This window comes from Mya arenaria, chromosome 17 (genome assembly GCF_026914265.1).
Source record: "Mya arenaria isolate MELC-2E11 chromosome 17, ASM2691426v1".
Classification (NCBI taxonomy): domain Eukaryota; kingdom Metazoa; phylum Mollusca; class Bivalvia; order Myida; family Myidae; genus Mya; species Mya arenaria.
The window spans coordinates 9,013,357-9,039,228 of NC_069138.1; the positions used below are offsets into that span (position 1 = coordinate 9,013,357).

Below are 25,872 nucleotides of genomic sequence, written 5' to 3' on the forward strand. Positions count from 1 at the left end.
CCCTTGAACCAACTTATATTTTGTCTACTGACCCTGCCTCGGTTTAAATCAACCAATTCACCTGATTAAAATCACAGCTGATTTCCGATTGACAAAAAAAATGTATGGCAGATTTGAAAAATAATATTATTTTGACCACTAAGTCATTATAATACCAAAAAATGAGTTGTTAATTTATACATTTATTGCAATATATATCTCAAACAACATAGAACATATAATAACAAAAACAACAAAACATTTTCTAGCATCAAAACTAGAATGTTAAGTTATTCAACATGCAAATTGCATAGTACAAATGTAATACAACCAAATTACAATATGTTTAAGTACAAAAGTAGGGGGGGGTGGGGGGGGGGGGGGGGTGGGGGAGGGATATATTTAAGGCCTTTGAATTATTGTCTTATTTTTTACCCTTTAAATTTAAAAATACAGGTTTTAATCTGCCAAAAATACAATAACAAAACTGTGCCAACAATTTTCGAAAAAAAATAATATGTATATACATATTCCCCGTTAGCTCGAACTAGATGTAAAGGACCTATTTCTTTATTCTAAAACCAAACATTCCCGCTTGGCTCAAATTTTCGGAGGCTCAAGGTATTTTCGCCAGTCCCAGGGAGTTCCAGTGATCGGGGTTCGACTGTATATATATTTATATATATAATATATATATGTAAATGATATGACTTGATTTAATACTATTTGTAAAAATTATAAATTAAACCCTGTTTGACATGTATGGGTGAAAATTAAAATAAACAGTCAGCTATATGTAAAAGAAAATATCATAAAGTCTCTTGGTTTGCTGTTAAAAAGTAAACATATTCACATTGTATGCTTAAATTTATTGTACATTTAAGCATTAAAAAATAATAATATAGAATTGATTCCTTAACAAGTGTTCATACACATATATATAGAAACATAGATGCATGAATTTGAGTTATTGATTAAACTGCAGTTTAATTATAACCTGCGTACATTACGAGCAATGCAATATGTTATATGAGCTGCAACGCTTGACTTTGGGTCTTTAAACATACATACATAAGATAATTGTTTGTTCCAGTGTAAGACCATAATATATTCAGGCTGTCCAGTGGCCCTAAAAATTCCTAATTTTTTTCAGTTTTGCTAAAATTCCTAATAAAACTCAAAATTCAAATTCCTAAAAAGGCCCTTATTTTTAATGTCAGTTCCTACTTTTTTTCATTTTACTTCTCTAATTGCCTTAACAGTTGAAAATACAAACTAATAAACTCACTATTTCATGTTTAATGTGTCTTTAATGTAAAATAACAGCTGAGACAATGTAACCCTGGTGTATGTCATTCCTGTACTTAAGTTATTTCTTGTTAAATTTGCAGAGGTAATTCCATTATGATGTTAACAACCACCATATTTAGCCCTTAATTTCCTTATTTTAGCCCTAAATTAGCTCTACAATTTATTTTTTTTATCCCTAAAATTAGCCCTTATTTCATGCCAAAAAGTGCTGGACAGCGTGTATATTTCACCGAGTGGGCACCAAAAACTAATGGCGACAATGGTGAGTCATGTACAATAATCGCGTGACGCCAATCATTATAATAACATACAATGATCAAAATCATATTAATCACAATATCACAGTGAATTACCCAAATAAAGTTACTCCCTATTATGCCATATTATCAACGACCATATCCACAACTCCACAGTAGTCAGATACATGCATTAGCATGTGACATGCTACCCAAAACTATTGTCATGGTCAATGGAGCAAGCACTTGTATGACTTGAAATCGTTGATAAGATAACCTCTATGTTTATAATAACACGTATGAAAATAAAACTTAAAATATCTACATAAATAATTTTTCAATTTCTATCTATAAACATGTTCGAAAATAAAACATTATATATCTACATAAATATATCTTCAATTTCTATCTATATAATACAATACAATATCAATAAAACTCTGAAATATTTAAAAAACAACAACTCTATAATGTAACAAAGAGTATATCATATATACCTATATATGATGTGATCATGTAGCCACGTTAACATGTTTAATGTTGACTTACAGGTTAATACACAACATGTCGCAATAATCATGTCAAGCTGTTAACTTATTACCTTTTTTTTGTGACATGTCATGTCATGTTACTGCCAAATCAACATTAAACAAGTCAACTGCTTTCATGGTGACTTGCGAGTTTTAACATGACATCTGACAATTATCATGTCAAGCTGTTAACTTATTACCTTATTATTGCGACAAATGTCATGTTATAATTACAAAATCGACATCTTCCAAAAAAATAAAAATCATCTTGTTTCATAGTGACTTACAGGTTATAACATGACATGGCTATAATTATGTCAACCTGTTCACTTATGACCTAATTATAATGACATACTAGCATGTTGTGTTATAACTGCAAAATCGACATCTTCAAAAAAACAAAGTCAACTTAGTGACTTGCAAATTATAGCATGACATGTCACAATAATTATGACCATCTTTTCACTTATTAACAAGATAAGTCAACATAATTATTGTGACATGTCATGTTATAACTGCCAAATCAACATTAATCAGTCAACTTGTTTCATGGTAATTTGCGAGTTATAACATGACATGTGGCAATGATTTTGTCAACCTGTTCACTTATAAACTAAATACATGTACGTCAAATTAATTGTTGTGACATGTCATGTTATAACTTGCAAGTCAACATCAAACAAGTGAATTTGTCTTATGGTGACTTGCGAATTTTAATGGGACAATTGTCACAATTATAATGTCCATCTTTTCACTTATTAATTAGATTTGTCAAATTATAATTTCGACATGTCATGCTATAACTGTCATGGTGACTTGCCAGTTATAACATGACATGTCGCAATAATTATTTTCCTACTTTTCACTTTTTAACTAGGAACGTCAGCATTATTATTGTTACATGTCGTGTTATATCTCCAAAGTCAACATTAAAAAGGTAGACTTGTTTAATGTTTCCTTGCAGGTTATAAAATACCAAGTCGAAATAAAATCGAGTCTACATGACCAGTGTTCTCTGAATAAGAATCGTGTGCCATCAAAATTGGATGGTTAAAATGGCAATAGTTGAAGCCCGGAATTATAAATATTCCAGTTTTCCCAAGCTAATTCACCGGTACGAACAAAATTGTACTGATTTAATAAACACACTCTACTTTGGAAACAACAGAATCATTGATCTGCTACATTAAATTCAACAGCTTAGTTTAAACACTATATATTTTACAACAATTGTGAAGTTCTGATAACTTATACCAAGTCATTCTCGTTGGCACGATGTTGTGCCAGAGTGTGGTCTTGTGTGTTTGGGGAAACCAGAGTGCCTGGAGAAAACCCACTTGTCCAGCTTGGTGACCACAAACCAACTCACATGCGCCCAGGCTGGGAATCGAACGCGGGTCGCCTTGGTGAGAAGCAAGTGCCATAACCACTGCGCTAACCGGACAGCTTGAATTTCACCTTTTTATTTGTTCTGCCATCGGAAAACCCAGTTATGTGTACTCCAGGTTACATGTATTGGGCCAGCTCAAATTTGGGAAAATAAGTGTATTTCAAGTGGAATAAGTAGTAGCTGGTCAGTCATTTTACTATTTGAGACAGTTAAACCGCAAATATTGAGAACTCTGCATGACTTGATGATCAAATCAACCTTATGTACAATATACTCTTTGATGAAAGTAACATCAATAAAATACCATTTAAAAAAATGATCAACAAATTTAAATACTGATGGGTTGCTAATAAATACTGCGATGCATGTTCTATATTTTTCATTAAATAAAGACAAATGAAAATAGTTTATCTAAGGACAAGCTCATTTTTATATGATAAAAAAGAAAAACATAGTTTATCTAAGGACAAGCACATTTGTTATAACTGCTAAAATTACGAATACAGAATAATTTTTAATTTACTGCATACATTAATCAATTTCTAACTAAACTCTAATAACATATTTTAAATAATCGTCCATCTAACGTTTGCATATAAAAATAAAATAAAATGTTTGTAACAAGCATTTGAAAAGTATGTGAGTTTTAAATATATTGCGATTCTGTTTTTAAATCTTCTCAAATATGGATATGAATAAAAACGTTTCAGTGAAATATCAACTCTTAAATCATTCTGGGACCCTTTTATCAAGTTAGTTTCGAACTATCATTTTTTGCGAATTTGTTAATTAATGTAGTAATATTATCAATTTCGGATTTTTTTTTATTTATTAGTCACCAAAAACACAGCTAGTTTTAATATTCAAATAACACACTCTTAAGTGTTTTAAGGCAATATTTAACATGAATGCTTTCAACTAAAAGTCAAACTTATAATCTATTTCACATCATTTTATAATGTGATCCAATTATTTTTTATACCATAGCTATTAACATACAATGGCTCTTAAACAATTTAAATATGTCCTATGTTGTCAAGGTTCACTGGTTGGTTGGTTTCCTAGCAACGAACACCAAACACCAACTGGTTACTGCAAATGGTTATAAATTTGCACGGCAAAGGTCATCAAGTACCTTTCTGACTTCAGTGATTCATTGCTGAGTTTCTTAGCATCAATCACCAAGCACCAAGATAGCAACAGTTGCCTAGCATCAATCACCAAGCACAAATATGGCATCAGTTGCCTAGCAACAACCACCAAGCACCTAGCTGACTGAGGCTTCTGTGATTGGCTGCTGAGACGCCTAGCAACAGTAGCTAAGCAACTAGGCTACAGCAATGGGTTGTTGTGTTGTCTTGGTAACCAATGACTCTCTGTAGGCTGGGGTGAGCATATCAGAGCTCTTCAATAGTTGTGATAGTGCATAGTCACAAGGCAGAGTTTGATCTGAAAATAGAAAACACATTTTTTGTTATAGACCGTCTTTTATTAACAGAAACTGTAACTAAATTGAGAACAATTTAAATATTCTTCTCAAAAGGGCATTGTGAACTGTCATTACAATAAAAGTTGGCAGAGGCGGATCCAGGAATCAACGTTATAGGGGGCGTAGCTTAGGAGGGCAACCTTTTGACATGCACCCCTCCCTCTGAACCGAAAGTGTATGGCATAAACTGTTTGCATATGGATTGGGGGTTAAGCAATCAAGAAAAATTAACAATTGGTAGTAGGAAATGATGTATTATGGGCGTATTTTATTATTTTTTATCTCCTAAATTGACATAAAAAGTAAACTTTGACGATTGTAGAGGGGGCGCGCGCCGGATGCGCCCCCCTCTAAATCCGCTAGTGGTTGGTACAAAAATAAGATGTGGCATTAATTTTGTTCTCAGCAAAAATTACAATAAATAGAATGAGACAGTCTAACTGGTACCTAATTCAGTCAACCACTGCTGGGTAATATACATGAGGGATGGGACACAGTACTTGACCTCACCCATAGACAGAAACTTCTATAAATAGAACACTACAGCCCTGCTGATACCTGTTTCAGTTCAATTCTGTTGGGCAATGTACATGAGGGCAGGGACACAGTACCAAGTCTGACCAAATCAACTGAATTTTCTATAAATAGAACACTATATGCATCCCTACTGGTACCTGTTTCAGTCCAATTCTGTTGGGCAATGTACATGAGGGCAGGGACACAGTACTGGGCCACACCCATAGAGTCTGGTTCCTTGCTGTTAGACATCCAGACTGGTAACATCACATGCTCATAGTGCTGAAAGGTAGAAAGAATAATAATGATAGGTAAAAACTTAATTAATGATATCTAATCAAGGGCCAGAACTCTTTGTGCATGAAATGTCAAGTAAAATCTAGGTGTACAACATTTCCTTCAAAAGCTGAATAATATACAAGAGTGCCAACTTTTGCAAAAACGCCTGTCCTATAGTTAGGACACAAAGTTTGGTGATAATTGTTTGTATGCTAGCCAAATTTAGTGAGCGGATACTGTAAATATGAAATTCATAACTCTAGAGTGACTAAGACAACGAGGCTGGTTATCGAACATGTCTGAGATTTTATACCCATACACATTCTGATTAAATTTGGTGATGATGTGACAAATGCATCTAAAATTATTGCTCTGACAACATAGTCTGGACGCCGCCCGCCGTCTGTACTTGGTAGGGGAAACTATCATAAGTGCTGTTCTATGAAAGAGCAGTCAATAAATAAAAGATCAGTAACTTTTAGAACCACAATATTTTGCGATTCTTTCACTGATTCTAGGCACATTATTCAAGAAATAAAAGATGCATCATGGTAATCTTATACAGACAGCCTTCCACAGAGCGTACAGGGTTAAACTCCATGTTGGCAAACCCTCTGGCCCCCCCCCCCAACCCCACCCTCACAATAGTTTGAGGCATAAAAACTCACTTGAGGATAGCCTACACGACTGTCTAAGATGCGCAGATCGTCAGAGGTAATCTTATACAAACAGCCTTCCACAGAGCGTACAGGGTTGAACTCCAAGTTGGCAAATCCCCCTGCTTCCACACTGGTTCCTGCATGTGAAAGGTTAAATGATAAACTGTTACAAGTATCTTTCATATTTCTGGTGTGGTGGGAAAGATACCAAAGAATATGTTTTATGGTATTGCAAACAATGCTAAATTTACTACAAATTGTTTTTTTGGTAGTTCAACATTTTCAATAGGCGAATTTATGCATTTGTCAAAAAAACACCTGAATATTTGGAAGTTGCAGGCGCTAATTTCTTAAACAAACTGAATCCTCTCTTTAAAGCTCATCCGACATTTAGAGATAAATGTTTTGTTTTTAAAGAGTATTACACCATTTTAGGCAAAATTATCTAGGTCAACTATCACTGTTATGTTGAAACAGAACATCACAGCCCTCTTTTTTCCGCCGCCAATTTATCGACTCAAATAAAAAAATTGAACTAAGGTCTGAATTTGCATATCGGTCCAGTTTTGTCAAGGCATTTGACGGTGTTGATGTATAACATTCAGGTGTAAAAAAGGATATTTGTTATAATCATTATTCATGGTTCATCTATGAACACATGTATATGCACCCCTCCCTTCCCCATTTAAAAAAAATGGATGAAAATCTAGCAAGTTTTTTTGGCCTTAATATCATGAAGTACTTTTTCTAAAATATCTGTTAAATTGGACAGGTAGCATGTTGTAAAATTTGTAACACCATCATTTTAGTACTGGCAAACATCGTAAACTAATCTTTTGCTATTTGTTTGTACGCGTCATGATTTATTCCCAATTTCATATAAAATACTCACAAAATTTCAGCAATCTATAGTAATGAAGAAGCTGTTAAAAGGTTAAAATAAAAACATAGTTGTTATCTATTGAATTTCGTTAAAGCTTTCTCCAATAATCTACTGACCTCTTTTGTTGAAGACGAGGTTGAAACCCATCAAGAGTCCCCAGTAACGAGACGTAACGTCATGACCCAGATAGCTGCTCAGTCTAAAACATAACAAAAACTTTAGCATTCAAGAGGTTAACACCTTGAAATTTAAACGTTGTATTAAGAATTTCTTCTCGATTTTCATCGGCATTTCCTTGATGCGCCTAAGTATGGAAGCTCAAGACTTATAGTCATGTGTCTACAGTATGATATAGTGATGTGAACAGTCAAACCCCGTTGGCTGGAACTCGCTTTGCTCGAGTTCCTTGTTGGCTCAAACTGGATGTAAAATACCGATTTCTTTATACTAAAGGAAAGCATTCCCGTTCGGCTCGAATTTTTCAGGGCTTGAGGTATTTCCCCAAGTCCCTTGGAGTTTGAGCCAACCAAGTTCGACTGTTTTAACAAGATTAATATACATTATAACTCATGTAAACGCATTGAAATGATATTACCTCAAAAAGGTACAATATAGATATGACTTTTGGTTTTAATTTTGACTATTTTTTTTATTATTTTTCCTAGTCAATGTGGAAAATTTTACAAATGGTTATAAGTTTTTTACTATATTTTCTTTTTATTTTTCCTAGTCAATTTGGAAAAATCATAGAGCAAAGTACACCAGCCAAACTTGATAGAAAATAATACCGTACCTGTCTGGGTTCATATCAGGCCCGTATGCGAAATAGTAGAGGTATCCCGCGGGTGGTCGGGCGTTTATCTGGAAGCACAGCGGCGGAAATGGCGGGCTTTCCACTACGGTCCCACTTGAACCATGCCTTAATTGGATAAATCATGATTAAATTGTATTAAATACGGTTGTCTAAACCTATTTCATGTAAGGTGCATAATAAAAAGTACAGTCAAAACCAGTTGGCTCGATGTCGCATGGACCAGCTAAAATACTTAGAACCTTTCGAATATTGAGGCAAGCAGGAATGCTTACTGTGTTGTTTTAGCAGTATTCAACTATTTCACATCTAAAAGTTAACAATGATATCGTTAATCAGGTTGCAAAAAAAAATACATAGAATATTTTAATGAGCATAATTTATTTTCATTTTTTTTTATCATCAACCATTTCACATTAAAAGTTAACAACAGTATCGTTAAGCATGTTGTTTGCTTAGAAAAGTTATAAACAATCAACCCATGAATTATTAAGTTAATAACCTACTTGTTCTTTGCCAGGGACTTGGTGGTGGCAACGACCTTGAGATTTGCTGTATCTTCTGGCCTGGAAAAAACAAGAAAAATGAAGGCTTAAAAAATGTTTACATTAATTATCTAATTAATTTGAATAGTGAAATTGAAACATGTATTCAAAAACACAGTGCAACATGCTTTGACATTCAAAGGACTGAAAATATTAGTATGTTAAAATTAGTTGTTGTTTTTTCAAGAATTTAATTTTGAAAATTGATATTCACAAAAATGGTTTACAGAAGTATTAATGCTATTTAATAAAATTAAAATCAGAATAATTCATTTCTAAATCACCATTAAAGTTGTGACACTGAATTGAACATGTTTTTAAATGGGAAAAATAAAATAAACATTCAATACAAAAAAGAATTGTGCAAAAAAAAGATGGTGGTGTTGAAATGATTTTAATTTTCCCAAGAAAACATTCATTTCTGCCTAAGTAAATTATTTTTTAAAAGCTTAAGTAAACCAAATAAAAGATAATCATAAATTACTAAAAACTTATGTACTCTTTGGAGGCTAATAGAAATAGTACAAAGATGATTCTGAGAAAATGTTTATTTAAACTTTTATTTCCTCCCTGAAAAATTACCAATTGAAAGTCAGATTTAATCTTACTAAAAAAAATCACAAATTATGGAGACTTATAATAGTAATATATAGACAATTCCAAGATTATTTTTTTTCTTTTCAATATTTTTTTTTTAAAACACATGGAATAAAAAATTATGTCTACAAATTCTAATAAATCACATATTTGTGGTGACTATCAGTACAGATAGTGGAAAAGGGTTGAACTAAATGCAATTAGACATCGTAGAATGTGAAACACTAACTACAATGAGATATCGTAGAATGGGAAGTACTAGAAAGTGGTCTACAAAACGAAGAAAACTGAAAGAATATGAAAGAGAGGTATTTAATACAGGCCATGATTTTTTAGGGGTTTTTCCCATTGTTAACTTTAACAAAGTTGTGAACAATAATATCGTTAATCAACATTTTCACTTTTTAAGTTAACAACGGTGCCATTAATCACATTTTTAACTTTAACAAATTTCTGAACAATGCTATCGTTAATCAGGTTGTTAACTTTTGTTTTATCTCCATATTATAATGAGCAAATCATCAATTATTACATGTTTAAAAGTTTAGAATGATATCGTTAACCATGTTGTTAACTTGGACAAAGTTCTAATCAATCAGTCCGTCATTATATTTTACAAGTCCCTGTATATGAGGAGAATGCTGGGACTTATATAAAATTAATACTGGAGAAGGATATAGAAAAATCTTAGCATGACCTGTCAGAGGAGGATGGAAAAGATAAATATAAAAACAAAATATACCAAAAATATATATATATACAATATAAATTTGCATTTTGTCCATGGATGAATAATATTTCATTTCCGCTTATAACTGATATTCATATTTGCCTATTTTTTCCTACATGACTGTGTCTTGCAGTCCATATAAGAAATTTCTGAAACCGATTTTGTATCAAAAGTGTCTTTCATGCGTATGTAGGCGGACCAAAATTTCCAACCCCAGGGCACGTTCAAAAGCTGGTAACAAAGCTTCCAGAGTTTAATAGCCCATGGGTCAATTTTTTTTATCGAAACTGCATTCATATAAATGATACTTTTTCTTGCATTTTTATACTTTCATATATTTATTTTTTTACTTTATAAATGCTTATTTTATACATTAGACCAAATGGCATATGTCTAGATGTTGGATGACGTCAACATCATGTCACAAAGTGTTTGAAGTCAACATCAAAAAGATAATGAGGAATGTCGTGGTTTTCATGTTTCAAAATGATAATATTGCGATATTTTTTTATCAGTCTTATTACTTTGACTGTGCCCTTCTAAAATGTCTCACTTTTAACGGCATATCTTTAACTTTTAAAATATGATTCTGAGATTTCACAAATTGTGGCACGTGAGTCGTCTCTGAACGTGGTTGAAGAAGACAGGGATTTGCTCATCGATAAAATAACAGAAAAACACCTGTCTGTTATGCAAGAAATTATCTTATTTTTTATAAAGACACTGCGCCTGTGTCCATGATCTCCAATGTTACAGTTAGAAGTCAGAGCTGTGACTAATAATTGTTGCAATTGGCTTTTATATGCTTTAAAGCTGCACTCTCACAAATTTACCGTTTTGGCAACTTTTTTATTTTTTGTTTTGGAATGAGCAATTTTTTACGTAAATATCAGCGAACCATTGATAGAAAACTACTGACAAAAGATCAGAGCGCAGATTTTCATAATTCCGTTCGAAAATTAATTTTTTATGGCTTAAATGTTACTAACGGTTTAAGAAAAATGCATAAAACATCAATTTTTTAACTTATATATGAAAATTGGCTATCTGATTTTTTGTCAGCAGTCTTATTTTACTGCTTTCTATGCATTTTCGCATAGATTGGCTCTTTCCAAGACAAAAAATAAAAAAGTTGTCAAAACGTTCAATCTGTGAGAGTGCAGCTTTAAAATGCGCCAATAACAATATACAAATATGAAATCAAACGTCTGTTTGAATTGGTAGGAAATACATATTTTATAAGGGCGTACCATTACTTTGATTTAGTTACGAACGTTTTAAGAACCAACTGTTGTGACCATATCGAAATATAGCTTAGTGCCTCTCAAATGATGTAGAATCACTTAGGAGTCATTTGCTGACCAAATTTGGTGATAAGTGGATAAAGGCTTCTGAAGTAATTGATAGGACAAGACCAATTTTAGGTTATTCATATAATTAACGTATGATTACTCTGGAATGACTCAAGCGACACAACTCGTCAGATATTTTATGCCCATACACTTTCTGAGCTTGTGATGGATTTGGACAATTTAATAAGTTTTCTAAAATCATTGATGGGATGGGACCGATTTTAGGCAATTTTCATAATTAAAGGGCGAATACTCTTGAGTGACTACAGCAATATGGCTGATTATTGAACTTGGCCGAGATACACATTCTGACCAAGTTTGGTGATGATTGGACAAAGGCTTCAAAAGTTGAACAGGACTGATTTGAGGTAAATTCTATAATTGAAGGGCGATGACTCTCAAGTAACTACAGCCATATATGGCTGGTTATCAAACTTATCTGTGATAATATGCCCATACACATTCTGACCAAATTTGGTGATGATTGGACTAGAGGACTGATTTGAGGTAAATCCAAAATTGAAGGGTGATGACTCTCGAGTAACTACAGCAATATGAATTGTTATTGAACTAGTCCGAGATATTATGCCAATATACATTCTGACCAAATTTGGTGGTGATTGGCCAAAGGCTTGTAATGTAATCAAGCGAACAACATTTTGGACACAACACGCAAGAGTGGCCGCGGGTCTGCCCTTATGCTGCAGGTATAAGTATACTACATCCTGTTTTTTAAAATGGATGTATAATAAAATGTTAACTGAAGCTTTGGAAGCCAAATCAACATTTCAGGTAATTATTCATAGAAGCCTAGTTCTAATGATAATAGCAAAAAGAAAAGCCATCTATATCTTAAAATTAATTGAGAATCTAAGGCTCTCGTTTAAAATCTAAATTCTATTCAATGACAAAGAAATATAATGTTTTTAGATGATTCCATCCTAAAGTTGCACTCTCACAGATTTACTGTTTTTACACCTTTTTTATTTTTTTGTCTTTGAATGAGCCAATTTCTGTGTAAATATCTGCAAAGCATTGATATAATACTGCTGACAAAAAATCAGATTGCAGATTTTTACATTTCAGGTCAAATTGATGTTTTATGCATTTTTCTTAAACTATAATTACGATTTAAGCCATAAAACATCAATTTTCAAACGGAAATATGAAAATCTATGATCTGATTTTTTGTCAGAAATCTTATATCATTGGTTTTCTCAGATATTTACGCAAAAATTTACTCTTTCCAAGACAAAAAATAAAAAAAAGTTTAAAAAACGGTATATCTGTGAGAGTGCAACTTTAAGATGTATTCTATTTTTTTTAATATATTTTGTACCAGTATCTTACATAGGCAAAATACTTTCTCAATAAGTAAATAAAGTATAAAATATATTGTAAGATAGATATCGCGACTTCAGAATTTCATTACTTACCGAAAACATTTTTTAATTACTTTTTTTTTAAAAATCCAAAATATCCTATTTCAGTTTTATCACTTAAATCAGATTCCTAATTCACAGCAAACATCACATAATAATTTTAATGAGTTTAGAATTTTAAAGAAATTTAAAAACTAAAACAAAAAATTGTGGAAAATCACTTGATAAGCCAAGCGGCGGACAAAATGCAAAATCTACTACAAACTTACCTTGGCGCTCTATGTGAGCGCATAATCTTTTTAAGACTAGCATATAAAATAACGAAAAAGTTAATTACATTAATATGTTAGCATAAAAGTTTTAACAGACTGAAAAAATTAATTGATTTTATTTTAATTATCAAGTAATTAGAATATTTATTAATACAAACCAACTATTAATACAGTATATTAATTATTAATGTAAACTTATTCTTGTTAAAAACACTCAAGAAAATACATACATGACTGTACAAATATCATTTAAAACAAAATAAGATTCAACTTTGAGTCATTCAATTTCTTTGAGTAATTCAATTTAGGCCTAAAAAAATACATTTGGTTCATGTTACCCGACCCTAACTACGAAATAGGTGCTGACCCTACCGTTTTTATAGTCAGTAGGTAAAAAAAATGAAAATCTAAAAATAAATAAAAAATATATTTATTTTTTTTGAAGTGTGTTTTAATATGTAGTTAAATGCCTTGGATGCTTTATTATACAAAAGATTACTTTAACACTATTCTCCAATGATGAAAATAACATTCTTATATAAAGCCTAATAAAAAATAAAAAAAAAGCCTACCTACCCTACCAATTTTTGAAAAGGATGTAACCCTAACCAAATCATTTTTTTAGGCCTTGCAGTTACCTAATAATACCTTTTTTGTCATAATATAAATCTTCAACTCTTCAACTATCAATTTTAATTTGAATAATCATTTTCATATAATTCAGAAATAACTGACAATGATCACATTGCTTTTATCAAGACAGAATTCAGCTTTTAAAAAAAAAAAAAAATTGTAATAAGCCAATATGCTTGGGTATAATTTGTGGTGCATCCAAGGATTTTAGCCTCAAGTTATCACTTAGTGTCTGCAATGTTTCGCAGATGACACAACAACTCGCTGATTCTGCAGAGTTGCACTCAGAATTAATTAAAGTTTAAAGGGACTTGACACCAGATTGTGCAAAAATCGGCAAATACAGTTTTTCTCAAAACAAGCCTAGAATTGTCAACACAATCTAGTATGAGGCCGATAATACATCAATTTAAAGGATTTTAAATATTTTGTTGCTGTCTCAGTTGTGTTTACCTGTTTAAAAATAGCTGATATTGGTTTCCCAGTTTATAGTGTGTATATTTAGCATGTGAAGGTCATGTGATTATATATAAGTACAGTATACATGTAAATACCGATGCTATTTTTAAAGTTAATGGTATTGCCATTGTAGAAAAAAAGAAAGATTTAATTGGAAAAATACAGCAAAAGATACATGTGTCAAAAGCGATGTGATACATAAATAAGTAAGATTCAATGCGTTGTATACATAACGATATGAATTTCATGTAATTTTTTGACATTTTTTTTCTTTTTCTGGCAACTGAATTATCTGGGGTCTAGTCCCTTTAATAATAATAATATTGTCTAAAATGTTGTTTTTTTTGCAATTGTTTTTAAACTTTGGGCCTATTTCCAGTGATGCATCAAACAAATTCAATATTTAAGCATCTAAATACATGAACTAAAATTCTGGTTACACTCAAGGGAATTCATCTCAATGTAAAAATTATTCTCAAATATAAAACACATAAGTTTGCATTTTTTAAAGGAATTTAACGATATTTACATTTATAAGGATGTGTCTTAAAATTAGCTCAGGTTTTAGATTTTTTTAAGTCCATTTTAGAATAATTATTGTAAGAAAATTATTGATTAGCAGAACGAAAGATATTATTAAATTTTTTGTAAAATCATCAAAACCATTACTTTTTGAATTAGTTTTCATTTCAAGAGATACAAACATAAACTTACATTTCTTTGCGATCTTTTGCTTTTTGAATCTGAAAAATGATATCATAATTTTTTGAAATATTATGTTATCTCGTTATTAAATAAAACATTTTAAACATCATTTATTCTAATAATTTTTCTAATGATATAACACTGATATAGATAACCATTTATGATTATTATGTTCCCGGTTATCTGAGCTTGCTTAAACTGCACTCTCACAGATTGACCTTTATCTTTTTTGTCTTAGAATGAGCCAATGTTTGCGTAAATGTCTGAAAACCACTGAAATATTTAGACTGCTGGCCAAAGATCAGATCGCAGTTTTTCATTTTTACATTCAAACATTGATGTTTTATGCTGAAAAACTCATTTTTCTTAAAGCATTAGTAATGTTTGAAGACAAAAAACGTCAATTTTCAAACGTAAATACAGTGGAAACTCATTAAACCGGATCTCCACAAAACCGGAATCCTCGGGATACCGGACTTTATTTCAGAGTCCCCGTTTTCCCCTTCTATTTTCAATGTAAAAAACTCCCTACAAAACCGGAACCCCGGAATTCCGGATATCGGACAAAAAATCGAGAAAATTTGTTAGTTGTCAACGTAATTTTACCTCACAAAACCGGACGTTTATTTGATCAAACATGTCAAAATAATTTTGTGTATTAGGAATTCGCGAATCGCATGTCACTTTGTTTTGACAGCCAGTGCGTCGTGAAATATTACACCTGGATTGTTGTGTTAACTCGATAATCGATAATGATGATTGCGCTGTGGATTGACTGTCACGCGATAATCAAACGATAATCAAACTTGTGAAAAGAAAATTGATTGAAACATTTATTTGTTTGTTGCAGAAAATAAAGAACTAGAAACGGTTATTTAGTGATCATTTTGAAGGGTTGTTTTATCTAAAGACTTCTGTGATTGAATCAAATTAGAGCGATGCATTAATTAAACTATCAAACATACTAAACAAGCATTAAATTAAGCGAGTTGTTTTATTTCAAGACTTGGAAAAAAAGATAATTATAAAAACGCAGAAATGTTTAATTATGTATGCAAGTGCTTTAATCATGTCTTAACCTCCATCTAAACGTTGTAGAATTGAACTGTCCCTAGAGGACAAAAGCCTTTAAAGGTTAACCCAGTTAATATTTTGAGTAAACTTACTCCGTACATCAAATCCTCACTAAACCGGAATCCTCATTAAACCGGATTTTTTGCCCAGTCCGGACCTTGTCCGGTTTAGTGAGTTTCCACTGTATTAAAACAGTGATCCGATATTTTGTCACCAGTCTTAAATCACTCAGGTTTCCAGAAAGATTGGTTCATTCAAAAACTAAAAATTAAAAAGTTGTCAAAAGGTCAATCTGTGAGAGTGCAGCTTTAATTGCATTCCATCTAGTTACTATGAGTATATCAACTGCTTTTCCGCCAGGCACTTCGTTCTTGTAAATTGGCATTTTCTTTAGAAAAAATGCAATTTACAAGATCAGTGTCTAAAAGAAACGCAATTTACAAGATCAAAGTGACGGAATGAAATTCTATTGATAATCTCGGTATAACCAGAGGTAACATAATTGACCAGCTTGTTACTGCCAACAAAATTCTGTTGCACCCTGATTTTAACTCTACTGAATAAGGTCTAAGTTATATTAGATTTAATAAAAATTACCTTTTCTATTGGGGCTAACTGGTCACAAACAAGCTCTAACAGGTTTTTTTTCCCATCGTCTCCTCCGTCAAAGTTATCCCCCTGGGTCAGATCACTACGGGCCGTATCTAGTCCGAGGTCACTTGTACTTTCTCCAAAGTCCATGCGAGGTATGTCAGTTAATGTTGAGCTTGCTGTTTGCGTCATTTCAGACAAATTTTCTGTCGACCCTCGTCCACTATCAGTTGTTAATGTGGTTACACTTCCACCGCTTTTATTATTAACAATGTCTGATCCCCTGTCCTGTGCATCACTATGATCTTGCGTGGACAGGTTTCTAGTTTTAAGGCTGCCAACTGTATGACTGGGTGTAATAAGTCTAGCGCTGAATTCTCCAAAGCTTTCGCTCCTGTCCATACACCGCTGTCGGTAATTTTCAAGCAAATATGAATAATCATCTCTGACTGAAGCTACAGGTTCACTGCTGACTTGTTCAGTCGGAATTTCCGGTTCACCAGTTTTATCATTGTCATTAGACTCATCAACAGGCTCATTGACAGAATCAGCATTCGTTTCTTCAGCTTCTTTAAGAGAAGTTTTTATATCTCTTCTCATTAATGCAAGCTCTGTTTCTAAAGTGTCAAAGTCAATAACATGACCTGGTTTCAAATCAATATCACCATCATTGTTGTCAATAAAAATAGTTTCCATTACTTCTTCTTCACCATCCAGCATAAACTTAACTTTAGTCTTATGCTCTCTAGTATAAAATTCCTCTTCAACATCCTCATGACCAGCAAACTTTGGACCATAAGAAAAGAAATCCATAGACATCATATTGTTCAAATCTTTTGCCCTACTTGACCGTCGATTATGTGGGCTTGCTGATCGGCTTCGCCCACATTTCGGACTTTCAGGGCGAAGGCTAGTACTTACTGAGCTACCATGGAGTACAGTAGAAACTTCTAGTGTTTGAGTGTGAGCCTTGCTGGCTTTTGATCTATCAAACCTTGCGCATCTCTCCTTTCCAGCACTTGGGGGTCTATAACCCTTTGCTAAGGCAGGTCTTTGACCATTTGCTGAGCCAGGTCTTTGACCATTTGCTGAAATCATGACCACAGAGGCTCCATGAAAACCTTCAGACTTACATGGGCCATCCATCACACATAAAAATTAATTTATCTGTCTAAAGTCAAGTTATCAATTTTTATCAAAGTTTTTAAGTTCTTAGTCCAAAGATATTTTGTAGCCAAAGAATTTTGTCAATATTTTCAAATTAAGCATGTTGTGATAATTTTATGTGATGTATTTTCAAGTACGGCTTAATGTAATCATTTTTCTCAATGTATTATGTAGGAATTGTTCATCAAGTATATCTTAAACTGAATAAACAGCAATAAATCAATCAATCAATCCAGTGGTTGAAATTAGCACAAGCCCGCAAGCCCTGCACTGGTTAAGCGTCTTTCGGGCTTGCTTAAATTCTGAATTTTATATAGCAGGGCTTGTTAAAAAATTTGATGCCAAGCAATATTATAAGAATTCCGGCTTGTTCATCCAAAAGACTTATTTTGATGACTGTCAATCAATCAATCAATCATTCAATCAATCAGTCAGACAATCAATCAGATCAATCAATCAATCAATCAAAAAGCCACAAAAGTTAACTTTCTAATGCTTATAAATGTATACTTTGCCCTGAAATGGCCACACAGACCTAAATGTAGTGTTATAATGATAAGCAATTTAAGCAAAGTGTAAAATAAAAGTAATCCTTGTTTTAAAGTATTTAACATTTCTGCAAACAAGAGCATGAAAATTTTTAACACCTACATTTACACTTTATAGCTCTGTTAAACTTAACAGAAAACTAAACAATTTATTTTTTGTTTAAAAAAACAAATATTTATATTATATCATACTCTCATGTATATCAGTTTTTTACTTAATGACAATAAGAGATTCAAAAAATAAATTGTTATAAAAAGGTAGGGAACTAACAACACTCGAATCAATGCAACCTAAATGTGATCACTGAAGACCTTGGCTTGTATATAGCAGTAAAAAAAAATTCAGAGTAAAGTAATGCGCAGCAAAGTGTGAGCACAAAAAGCTGTATTTCACGAGTAAACTTACAGTTTTGGTGTTCACAATGTGAAATATATTACAAAATTACACCTTCACAGATTTTTTATTTTTTTTTATTTCATGTTTTCAATTCATTTAAAAATAAAAGTTTATTGATGTTATATAAAAATTATTTTAAATTTTCAAATTGGAGCCAAATTAATGACGATATTCCAGAAATTATGTCTCTGATTTTTCTTCCCTGCACAATTATGTATTTACAGCGGTTTTTTTCAAATATCAGGCTTATGTAGGAAAATCAGTGAAACTAAATCTTGATAAATTCACCTTTTCAATCAGTGAATATATCAAGATATATTCTACCAATATTGTTCAATAAACCATGGAAAAAGCATGAAACAAAAATTTGTTTGTCTTACAGTGATAATGTATAAAAACACCTCGTAAAATATTGTATTAACAATTATTCATATGTACAAATTAAACTGCTGTATATCTTAACAGACATGGAATGAAAATGTCACACTTATGATGGAAAAACTAAACATAAATCATTATTAAATTAAACATAAATTGTTATTTCATGATGACCTTTTGTTTAATAAGTTAAAAAAAGCGCAAAAATACAGTACTAATTCCTTATAAATAACTACCCGGTATATGATTATAACTAGTCATGAAATGAATTAAGGGCACAAACAAAATAATGGGGCAGAGGAATGGTACGAGTTATTACAATGCTATTAAAACTAAAAACTTCCAAATGCTTTCAGCATCAAAAACCTAGTGTTTTTATAAGGGCTATTCCAGTAAAACATATAACCCCCGCGGGAAGACACTTTTAAAGTATACCAACCCCCTACAGAAGCAAATATACCATTTCGGGGTCCAAATAAGCAAAAAAGACACCCACACATATACTATTAAAGTAACTCCCTCCCCCTGGGGTATATGTTTTACTGGAATAGTCCTTAGTGACAAATATACCTGGTATATCTTGTAACGGGTTTCTTTAAAACTTTTAGGTCGAAACTTGTTTATTATTATAATGACTGGAAATCATGTTCTTGTATGTATATAAACGCACTGTTTAACAAATTCAAGCATAAGTTTTATATAAACGCATTGTTTACCAAATTCAAGCATAAGTTTAATGGCTGACAAAAAATACAAGGCTATAAAACCCCTGTTATAAGAATACTATAAAAACAAGCTTGATCTCTAAAATGTTTCTGTCTTGACGTACATGGTTTTAATTAGATTGGTCTATTTAAGTGTTTTGATAGTTGCGTATCGGTCCATATCTTCGTCTTGCAAGTTGGACACGAGTTTTCGTGCACGCTTTTCCTTGTTGATCAGAAGTACGAGACTAGACAATGTCACGCGCGCCTTCGAAAGCTCGTTGATTGAAGTCTGGTGGCGAGGGTTTAAAATCTTTTCGTCCAGTACCTGAAAACAAATAATGAAAACTTATATCGGCTTTATTTTTGAGTTGGAATGACATATAACATGATTTTAAGGTTTTAGCCAGGTTATATAAAGGACAAGGTGCTGCAGAAGAGGGACAGGGTTCTAAGGGAGAAAAGCCTTTAAAGGGCACATTGTTTCAGGTTGTGAAGAATTGGATCCTCAAAAATTTGACAGTAAATGTTATGGTGGTAAATAAAGAAGTCCAACTTCAACACAAATCATTTATTAATAAAACAACGTTTTGGCCTTTTGACCTTCATCAGGTTGTATGTATATAATAAACAGGAAATAATGTCAACGTCAAATGACGTCAATGTTGATAACGTCAAAATATCGCATACTTGCGCAAAATAATCTCTTATAGAATTCTTATAACAGTAAATGTAAGGAATTGTGCTAACATGGAAGTAAATATTAGGTTTTAACTGCCAAATATGTCAAATTGGTAAGAATTTATAATCACATTTTTAAGTTTTAATCAAATAAATTATAAATAATTAGGCATTTAATTACACCAAGACAGGGGGGTGCACATGCTGGTCTCCATGACGGCAGAAGGGTGTTTCCTAAAAAGGACACCTTTCCATAACTCTTAAGCTAAAACCATGTTAATCATTTAGTATGATAGAGGGTTTAATAAACCACCCAGATAGTCTGTAATAAAATATCTGCCTCAGGTTAAGAAGGTCCCGTGTTCAATCCCGGACCTTGTCATACAGAAGACATTAAAAGTTGGAACCCGTAACCTCCATGTCCTTTAACTTACCCAACGTTCCTATCAAGTTTCAGACAATTTTCTTACTACATCAAGGGCCATAACTGTTGTAAGACCGAGAAATAGGTCAAACAAATAGCAAGTTCACAACTGCCTATGCTGACCAACATCCCTATGAATTTTCATGACTGCAGGTGAAATACTTTTGGAGATACATGCAATAGAATATTTTTATGAAGTGAAGCGACACATGAAGTGACAATAGCAAAGTCTATAGTATATGTATGTTAAAACTGTGACTTTTCGATGTATACAACAATAGCAGCAAAAGTATCATTTCAACTCCAGAAGACATTCCCCATCGGTTCTATTATTCAGTGAGTTTAAAGCTGCACTCTCACAGATTGACTGTATTGAAACTTCTTTATTCTTTGTCTTTGAATGAGCCAATTTTGGGGGTTTATTTCTGGAAACCAGTTATGTAAGACTGCTGACTAAAGAGCAGATTGCAGTTTTCATATTTACATATGAAAATTGATGTTTGGTTATTGCGAAAACCGTAACTTATGTTTTAAGATTTTTGTTGGACAGTTTTCCAAACAATTGAGATCTATTCTATTGTGTGTTATCTTATATGACAGAACTGAAGGCAGTTATTCAAAAATGAGCTGATTCTGAGACAAAAAAGGAGGTCAAAACTGTCAATTTTTGGGTGTGCAGCTTTAAGTAAAACTTAAAACAACATAAGCTTACACTCCAGCAAACATCCGCCATCTCATCTCGTGTTCGGTGAATGAGGCGTCCATTCAGGTAAATCATGTTGGCCGCAGAGTCATCTTCCAGCTTCAGAAGTTCGTAACTGAACTGGGCCTGCTGCTTGATTTGCTGAAAAAAAATGAGAAGGATTAGTGTCCCAATATGGAACTAGATGCAGGGCATTAAAGGAAGTTTGAAAATATATTATTCTCTATAGTTAAAAGCTTGTATGTTGAAAATATCAAAACCTTGGGTCAATATTACTTTTATGGTCACAGCTTTAATCAGTATTGTAGTAAAATTATTACAATATAAATCTGTGAATTTGGCAATTTATTGTTGCAAATTATTTGATTTTAAACATACTAAATGAAAATTAGTGGAAAATTATTGTATGTGGGAGCCTTACTCTTCAACATTTCAGTGAAAAATTTCCAATATTGATGGACAGAAAGTTCTAGTTTTAAATTATTATGGACGCCCTGTATAATGTGATCCCTGCTCATTTGATTTGCATGGTGGCAGTGATTACTGTACTGTAAGGGAAGTAACACTGCAAGGAGTTTGTGTTTCAAAAGCTTCATGTATACCATGTGACAAATTGTGTCATAAATGCACGTTGGAAGGCATTATTTTGCTTCGAGGGAAGATTTTAAACAAAGATAACTTCACTATTTCTTCACTGTTTTAAATGAAACAAAAGGGAAGTCTACACCACTTACAGAGCCACGCCTTTAGTGTTTTACCAGAGATTGATTGAGAGTTTAGTTTCTTTAAACACTTCGACGAACGTTTTCACAAAAAAGCTGTCTGACGGAGCACTGTCAAAACATTATTTTGGAAACAGATTTGTTGAAGTGTTTGATGAAACTAAACACCTTATCTAACTCCAGTAAAAAAATGAAGGCGGAGATCTTTAAGCTTTGTTTCATTTAAAATGGTGAAGTAAAAGAAAAGTTATCTTTGATTTAAGTCTTCATTTTTAGCAAAATATTGGCTTCCGACGTAGCTGCTAGCATATAAAACATAATTTATCACGTGGTATACACACACTGAGCTTGCATAAAGCAGGTTCTTGTACAAATACATGCACCATTTACCAGTTTGAACAATTAAACCATACCCTATAAATCTTTGTGCCACAGTCCGACGAGCTGACGGCGATGACCTGCCTGCCTGCCATACTGCACAGAGACTTCAGATGGAGAGCTTTTGTCGCCTCCATGTAGATCGGAACGACAACATATTCCGGGAATGCTTCAGCAACAGCCTGCGCTCCGGCCTCATTTGTATTCTTTCCAATACCGACAAAGATTTCCTTTCCTTGGATAGTAGAAATATGTCTTGAGATACATAAACTTTTAACTTATAAACTTTAAAGTTTTTTTTAACTTATGAACCTTTAAGCTTTTAAACTTATGAACCTCTAAGCTTTTAAAGGCACTTGCTCACGTTTTTTGTCCAAACAATTAGTTTTGCAGGTAGTTCATCACAAAACACATATATTATTATCATTTTACTCAATGATTCTAATTTTTACTTCTTTAATTCTAGTCTTAAAACAATCTTATTAAAGAAGGATCCTTATCTTACCAGTAAACAGTACATCTCCTCCATCTAATGTAGCGGACCCATCATGTATTTCTTGAATTCGAAGTTTAAGGTCGGACTTTAACACTCGTCTGATCTCTTTTGTCTGAAACATATCATACATGCATCAGCATAAACAGACAAGAGCTGTCACTGTAAATGATAAATGCCCCTGAATAGGTACTCGGAGGTGGGATTCAAAGGTCATTTAGAAAGAGAAATAAATAGCACTGAAATGTGTAAGAAGAATGGAATGTGACATGTTGTCTTGATGTGTCAAACACAAATCAATACTATAAGTGTTCTAACAATATCTTTACTGAAATGTAGTAATTGCCAAAATAGGGTGATAACCTCAAGCCATACAATCTTTATTGAAGTTGGGCCCTGGATAGAACTTCATTCATTCTACACTATCACTTTTTACTGACCTCTCCTTGTCTAACTTTCAGTCCTGGCCGAGTGATCAAGGCTGTTCCCCCAATAATGACTGCACAGTCCTCTACACAACAGCAATCTTTGTAGTCTTCATCCTCCTAAAATGTTAACAATCAACCATCAGGACAAAACTAACAGGTGATTATGTTTTTGTGTTCATTTTCCCTTTTTAAGGGATCATAATGGCAGACAATGCGAATGTCCGTCGGACAGTCGGACATGTCCGGTATATTTCAATTTTGACCGACGAAACTTTTGTTTTGGTCGGTCACAATGTCCGGTGAAAAATTAAAGTCAGCACCGTTTAATTTTCGGAAAATTTACTTTCAGTTTCTAAATAAATGTTCAGAGTTATTTTTATATCATGATTATTCAGCGTGTTAATCCGTGTTTCACTCTTTGTAAACCCCGTTTCGACATGTTTCCGTAAAAGCCGATAAAACGCGTAAGGTTCCAATTTCAGCTGGTACTCTAATACTTTTATTTTACGGAAATGTTTGGAAATTACAAAATTCCGTATGTAGTGGTTCCCGGCAATCGTGTTAATTAAATATGATGATTAATATACCGAGCTGACTTTCTTTCCGCTCTGTTTAACATTGCCAATAACAAGAACTCTTCTTTCGTTTTTGCATAAATGTTGTGCCTGAGTTTGACTTCTAGTACAATTCGTTACATTTTATAACCCTTTTGTATCTTTAATTTAAAGATGAATAAAAAGAGTAAGATCTAGCTGTTTCATGGGTAGACGAACCAGATATGAGTTTTTTGGGGAGGCAAGGGAAGAAAAAAATAATGACATTTATAAGATCCGAATATTGACTTTTTTACATTATGTTTGTCTTTTTTTGTAATTTATTATAGTACTGTAGGACAAATCTAACCAAAAAGATCTAAACCTGTTCAAATGGGGAATTACAAAACTTATTTAAAAAAGAGGCTTAAAATCAAGGTTTAGGCTGATGTTACTGAATACTGTTCGTAACATTGCGACAGGTAAAAATTTGGTGCGACAGGTAAACTTTCAGTGTTTACCTGTCGCAATGTCCTGTGAAGAAGGAAAAGTTTTCGCGTTGTCTGTAATGGGGCTGAATTTCTGGCCCAATTTCAGCTAAAAAACACACTCTGATAATAATTATGTAATTATAACTGAAGGTTCCTTTGGTTCGTCAGACAAATTGGTTTAAAAAGACAAATTTAACATCTTTCACTTATTTTAAAATAAGAGATTAAGCAGAGCTAGGCTATTATTTCATGTACATAAAATCTTGGAAAATTAAATACGTCATGATTTTGGATAATTTCGTATAATACTGCTTCAATCAACATGAATACAATCACGACATTAACTAACATAAAGTATTCAACCCATGTTGATGTTGGCCATTTATACTTAAAAGTTAAATTATAGGAAGACCCTCAGCTAGTCCAAATAATTGTACGTTTTCAGATTTTTTTACGTTTTTTGATATGGCAAATCCTTCACGTAAAAATTGTATAGTATCAACGGTAGGTATTTCCATCGGGATTCTGGGTTAAAGCATTTAACATCTAAAAAGTATCATAAAAACAAGAAATATTACCAGATTATGTTATTTTATATCAGTTCCATACATAAAAATGTCATATCCTAAGAATAGTTATGAGTTTGACATGTTTTTTTTCATTTCTTGCTGTCAAAACATAGCGATATATACATGAAGGGCACCTGCAAGGCTTCAGGGCACAATTTTTAAACAATCGGAACATATTGGCCATGTAAGAACCCTGTATAACACGTCTATAATTTTAGACTAGAGCCTCAGCCTACAGTACAGTCTCAATTTTCCCGAATTTATTTAATCTAAAACAGAAATATTAATCAAGAGTTCTTACTTTATTTTAAATACATTAACAGAGAGCGTTAAATATGACCTGTAGCTCGATGATATTTAGAGAACATTTCCTCAAAACATCAACCAACTGCCGATGCTCATCGCGAGCGGCCTCGTAATCGATTTGACGTCCTTCTGCAAGTGCTCCACGTTCAGCAAAGCTTCGCGGGACGCGGCAGATGATGGCATAGTTGTAGGAAAAAGCTGTGGACCTTGTGGTGGTCATTTTTGTTTAAAATGGTTACAGTTGTATGGTTTTAAACACAAGCATACGCGGAAATAAACAGGAAGTGAGTAATGCTGGAAAAGTGATTTTTGTGAAAACAGCAATTCAAGGTGGGTTATAGGTTACGTTCCACCATTAATTGTCGTTTCAATCAACGCGCAGAGACTAAACTCCCTTGGTTTATTCCTGGGAGTAAGATTAAGGGGAGGAGAAAACAAGCTATAAATAATAAGTTAGTCTGAATACTGCTGTCGTCGGTCTTAACGGGATTTTTCACAGTCAGATGGAAGACAATTGGCATGTGTCA

General features: G+C 32.9%; 2 protein-coding genes across 2 annotated transcripts; both read right to left on the minus strand.

Moving 5' to 3' along the window:
• Positions 1 to 373: 373 nt before the first annotated feature.
• Positions 374 to 17,569, minus strand: LOC128224442 (uncharacterized). The gene is made up of 9 exons (XM_052934283.1): positions 16,430 to 17,569; positions 14,768 to 14,796; positions 12,959 to 12,994; positions 8,590 to 8,649; positions 8,066 to 8,191; positions 7,389 to 7,471; positions 6,399 to 6,526; positions 5,610 to 5,733; positions 374 to 4,895 (listed from the first exon to the last, which is right to left on the minus strand). The coding sequence occupies exons 1-9, from the start codon at positions 17,567 to 17,569 to the stop codon at positions 4,774 to 4,776; spliced, it is 1,848 nt and encodes a 615-aa protein (XP_052790243.1). The 3' UTR covers positions 374 to 4,773.
• On the minus strand, positions 17,523 to 25,633 carry LOC128224076 (N(G),N(G)-dimethylarginine dimethylaminohydrolase 1-like). The gene is made up of 6 exons (XM_052933722.1): positions 25,380 to 25,633; positions 23,459 to 23,563; positions 23,031 to 23,133; positions 22,561 to 22,760; positions 21,435 to 21,566; positions 17,523 to 19,945 (listed from the first exon to the last, which is right to left on the minus strand). Exons 1-6 carry the CDS (start codon positions 25,563 to 25,565, stop codon positions 19,763 to 19,765), a joined length of 909 nt encoding a protein of 302 aa, XP_052789682.1. The 5' UTR covers positions 25,566 to 25,633; the 3' UTR covers positions 17,523 to 19,762.
• Positions 25,634 to 25,872: the final 239 nt, after the last annotated feature.